Consider the following 5,204-nt stretch of genomic DNA (forward strand, 5'->3'; position numbering starts at 1 on the left):
CTGGCGTGGGGGGGGGGTCCCCCTTGGAACCAGGGGAGCTTTTGCAAAGCCTCTCACAAGGTGGCCCCTTCACCCACTACCAAAAATCCACCCCCCTACCCCCCCACAAACCCAACACACTTTGTATTTTCTCATTTTTCTCTTTCTGTAATTTCATGTCTTACACATAAATTACCTGGGATCTTTTTCCATTCTGGATTTGTACAGCTCCTAGCAGGATCCTAGTTCATAACCAGGTCTCATTAATATCACAATAGTGCAGACAAAGACAATGAATCATCAGAGCAGAGTGCCTCTTCCATCATGTTTGCACTGAGAGAAATTCAAGATAATGGTACTCAAGAGGTTTCTGACCACAGCAATCAGATACTCAATGATGGGGACTTCACCAGAGCAAATGATTTCCAGTCCTCCTTTATCTTTATTAAACTTCTTTCCTCTCTTCTCATTCACAGACATTCCTGTCTCATTATTCCACATTCTCCTTTCTCCTCACCAATGCAGCACATATGCTCTAGGGCCCCCAAGCCAAAACACCATAAATGTATTGGTAGTATATTCTCTGAGAGATCATACAGCAAATGTCAGTGTTGATGGCTTTTTTTATTGTTGTTGTTCAGGTTAATCGAAGAGGGGAACCAATTTCTGTCCATAACCGTCCCAGCTGTGTGACCATTGGCATCTGTGCTGCCAATCCCAGTTCACCAATGCCCGATGTAATGCTGGTAGCACACGAGGTGCCCGTGTCCCCACAGGAAAGTACAACAAACTTCTGGCAACTCTCGGAGCAGCCATCCTACACTGAACAGCTAGCACTTACCAGGTCAGTTAGCACCTAGAAGGATTAAATATTTCTTTGAAGAGTAAATAAGAAATTGAATGTATTTCCCATTTCCATATACTGTTTTCCTTCTTGTAAGGGTCAGTTTATTAACAGACTTCATACTTGCACTGACTCTGTCCCAGCACTATCTGCGACAGCACAGTTAGGGAAATCACTTAAGTTTAAGTACATACCTTTAGGTCATCATTTCAGGCCAATGCTACCCATATACATATAGATAGATGATTAGGAATACTTAATAAATATTTTTCTAAATATATCAGAAATAGGAAGATTGTGGGTACAGGATTGTCAGGGAATAAGGTAGTGGAATAAAGGCATTGTAAAGAAGCCCACTTCCCTTGCCTTCATTCTGTGCAGTGCTGCCCAGCAATTCTTCCATAATCAGCTAGAGGCACTCATAAGATGAATGTCCAAATCCACTTGGCAGCTTCTTCTTATTCCAGTTTCTCAATTTTAGTCTTATTCTATCGGTAGGTCTGACAAACACAATATCTTCTTTGAGAAGAATCTCCACTCATGCTTAATGATGAATTTTCCCTTTTTACTAGGTTCTTCCCCCTGAAGCTTGTCGAACTCTCCGTCCACAACACAGATAAGCATCACCTCCTGTTAAAATTAGTAAATGGCCGTTGCTATTATCTAGAGCTCTGTGCCCCATCAGACCAGCGACAACACCTATTCCACCTGTGGCTACAGCTCATCTCTCTCCTGAAACCCCCACAAAATACCAGCAATACTGAAGTCGATGTAAAATGCAAGGATTTTGGCATGCATCACAAGAAAGCTCCCAGTCCAAACAACCCATCAGAAAATGTGAGTCTTTAGCAAATAGATATCAAAAGTTCAAACTGACGAATTAGAAAGTACCACTTGTGTCAATATTCTTTACTATCTCTCAAGTCTAAGTTTCTGTGAGCTTTGAAGGAGTTATAGTTCTGTTTATCAAAGTAGCTGGCTTCTTACAAAGTCCCTACAGAATTTCAGGGCAACGGGAGTGAGGATGCTAGGCATACCATAGCCCTGATAAATTTTTGTGAATCAGTAAATAGCACACTACTTGTTGTTTGGTGTCTAGTTTTCCCTCATAGTTGGGGGTATGTTCTTAAATGGTTCTTTTTGACTGAATTCCACAACCTACTGAAAAAAAAAGCAAAGAAGGAAAGACATGGCACAGCTGAGACCCATGCAGGGACTGACAACTAATAGGCAAAGAGGGTAAAGACATTTGATCCATTTGAAGGACAGAAAGAGGAAGTTCTTGAGGGAAATGCTAAAATGGGCAGCCAGACATGCAGAAGGCAGCTGCTTGCTGTAGCTAAGAGAGAAACAAGGAGAACACTGACGGTCAGCAAAAATGCTTCAGGAGGTCCTAAAGAGAATATCACATACATAAATTTCACTAAAGCACAGAAGGGACCTGTTACCTTAGAGTCACACTTAGGAAAGAACTTGGAGGTTAATGATGCTGCTCAACATTATCTAAAGCTATTTGCCCTAAGTTCCAAGCAAAAAACATTTTGTCAGCACAGGCATTGATGGGTCTTTAGTTCCCACTCAAGCCAACCCAGCTCTCAGCCAAGCAGACGCACATACACAGGGAGAAGAAAAAAAACACAATGACAGGGCCAGTGTTCAGTGCTGCATGTACATCTTTTCTCTGTACTCAGGAGCTCCCATCTTCTACCTGGCCATGCGTAGCAGAGAGAAGAAACAACTCTGTGTAGATACAGCAAAAAAATTGCAAGGGGACTAGAAAAAATATAATTTTGCAGAGAGGAGAGGGACTGGGGGAGATTATTCTTTCAAGAAAAATCAGTGATAAGGTAAAATGATGACTGAAGAAAATCTAGGGGGAAAACTGGCATATTCAGATTAGATTTGCAGAAAGTATTGGACTCAGATTTGGCTGGAAAATCTGAACAACCACATTCCACAAGATCGTCAAGAATGCATAGATGGTTAACAGAAAGTAAGCATAGGTACTATAAAATTTCTTAATTGATGCTTTCCTGCATCAGCTGTCCCTATATGCCCACCTTTCTTCTTGGTTTTCTGCTTTCTCTCTTGTCTGGTGTCAAAGACTAGATCCTTGTACAACCTTCTGGACATAAGCTGGCCTGACATTAATGTCAGCTCCTGTGTGTACAGCAAATGTTACTAGTGATTCAATATGCTAAAATCATGCTCCAGACCTAAAGTCCCTATTTTTCTTTGCAGAATAGATGTCTTATTTTTCCAGTCACAGTGGAAACATTCATCAGTGTTTCAATAGTTTGAGGCTGTCCCTGACTCTTGACTTTTCTACCGACATTATTTAAGTTTAGATTTTCCTTCTCATTATTACATCCTCCCTGCTGTCTTCCTGCTTCGATAGAAAGCTGTGTGCACATGAGAGACTTACAGGTATCCCTGCCTCAGCTACTTGAAAGCAGGAGGCTTAGGAAGGTTTCACTAGGGACCAATCTCAAGATCTGTACAGGGGGGATAGCAAAGATCTTAGTTCAGCTTCTAAATATGAGCAAAAAGAGGAGAATAACCTGGAGATAAAGGAGTTCTGGACGTGCATCAGAAGCACAGAACTTAGAGGCAAAGCCACAAATTGCTCTCAGAGGTTAAGCTTTGGGACCTGTTATGCCTTGATGGACTGCATAGTCACCTCTAGCCAAAGCTGTAGGCCAATAATCACCAACAAACTGATAATGTAGGAGAAACAGCAGTCTCTCTTCTAGAGAAATATATCACATTTCCTGTGGATGGTCTGTCTGACACCACTTTGTTGCAGAATATTCAGTATATATAGGGGACTACTATACAGGAAATTATTTTATCACACATTTCCAGTTGTGCCAATCAGCTCTGTGCAGAGCTCTTTTTTTATGTCACTTGCTACTGTATCTGTTAATCTTTCCTTTTTTTTCCTTCAAGAGGGATGATGCACAAGATATGCCTAACCCCAAAACAGAGAAAGAAGAAATTGCTAAACAAACCTCCTCCAACCAAGTTCCCATCTCAGGTACAGTGAGTCCCACAGAAGAGAGTGGAAGGAAAAGGGAAGCCTCCCACAGCTCCCCAAAACCAACCAGGCAAGAAAACACCACGCAGTCAACGAATACAGATCCTCTGGATATAAAGAAGATCAAAAGCACAGAAAAGAGGAAAACTAGGTAGATATGTTTGGAAAATGAATCTGATATACTTAGTTTCTGATGCTGACTTTGAAAAGTAAGATGTGTCATATTTTTGTCTTCAGAAAATATATTGTTGCAACACTTTTTTAGGGTTACTGTGATTTTCCTAATGTTTTAATGGATTAGGAAGCTGAAGAATACAGGGTGGGGTTTCCAAGTATCCAGACTTAGGCTTCCCAGAGGTTTAGGGGCTTTTGAATGACCATTCCTCCTGCCCACCCCCCTATGCCCTGGCTTCACAAAGATGGGCAGTCAAGCAAAAGTGCATGGATGTTCAATGATTAAGTGCTAGTGGTCCCCTTGAATGCTGAAGGATCTGCATACAGGCAGCTTTGATTCACACGCCCAGTATAAGAGGGAATAATACAGCACAGGGCAGACTCTGTGTTTCCTTTCTGCCCAAAATCAGCAACATGTCATGACACCAGAAATCGGTCTTTTCTGTATATCCTTCACTGCCATCTCCGTCCTGACTTGTGCAGAAAAGGAGCATCTGCATGACAGCAAAGAACATAATCGCTTCTGAAGCTACACCTAAGGCCTAAGTGATGTGTTCGGATGTGTGCTATGTTCAGATGTGTCATGTATAAGTAGAGTCTGTAACATTCAAATATCTCTATGTCTTAGTGTGCCTGCACTTCAAAACAAGGCTTAATACATCATTTAGCAATACATGTTTCGTCTGCAGACAGAAAGAGATTAAAAGAGCATCTATTTAATACTGATCTTGGTATTTAATGACACTAATATGGCAAGACTTTTTCCTGAGTTTGTTGGCAATGGTATAATGGATTTTTCCTGATTTTTTTTTTTTTTTAGGAAAAATACAATGAAGCAAAAAAGTGGAAAAAAGTTACAGACTTCAGGTATGATAGTTTTTCCTATATTTACTCACTTCTCCATTGCCATTCCTACTTCAGTGATCAATGAAACAAGCTGAAACTTCATGAGCTGGGAATTCTTTAGAACAAATATTCCTTTGCCCACATTGCCAATAGATCAACACTTCTATGGCCATGTTATTAGAGAATCACAGAATGGTAAGGGTTGAAAGGGACCTTTGGAGATCATCTAGTCCAACCCCCCTGCCAGAGGAGGTTCACCTAGAGCAGGTTGCACAGGACTGCATCCAGACGGGTTTTTAACACCTCCAGAGAAGGAGACTCCAC

At 41.2% G+C, this 5,204-nt stretch overlaps 1 protein-coding gene across 1 annotated transcript in view; it reads left to right on the plus strand.

Moving 5' to 3' along the window:
• The window catches only part of LOC104525734 (protein FAM71D-like), a gene marked incomplete at its 3' end in the record, with an annotated part of 5,962 nt that extends 2,102 nt beyond the window's left edge, over window positions 1–3,860 (plus strand). Inside the window, exons 2-4 of the mRNA XM_029085190.1 lie at window positions 621–823; window positions 1,396–1,660; window positions 3,773–3,860. Of these exons, the coding sequence (XP_028941023.1) occupies window positions 621–823; window positions 1,396–1,660; window positions 3,773–3,860 (556 nt within the window). The remainder of the gene's footprint in view (window positions 1–620; window positions 824–1,395; window positions 1,661–3,772) is intronic.
• Window positions 3,861–5,204: the final 1,344 nt, after the last annotated feature.

This window comes from Antrostomus carolinensis, unplaced genomic scaffold, assembly GCF_000700745.2.
Source record: "Antrostomus carolinensis isolate BGI_N321 unplaced genomic scaffold, ASM70074v2 scaffold17405, whole genome shotgun sequence".
In the NCBI taxonomy this organism is placed as follows: Eukaryota; Metazoa; Chordata; class Aves; order Caprimulgiformes; family Caprimulgidae; genus Antrostomus; species Antrostomus carolinensis.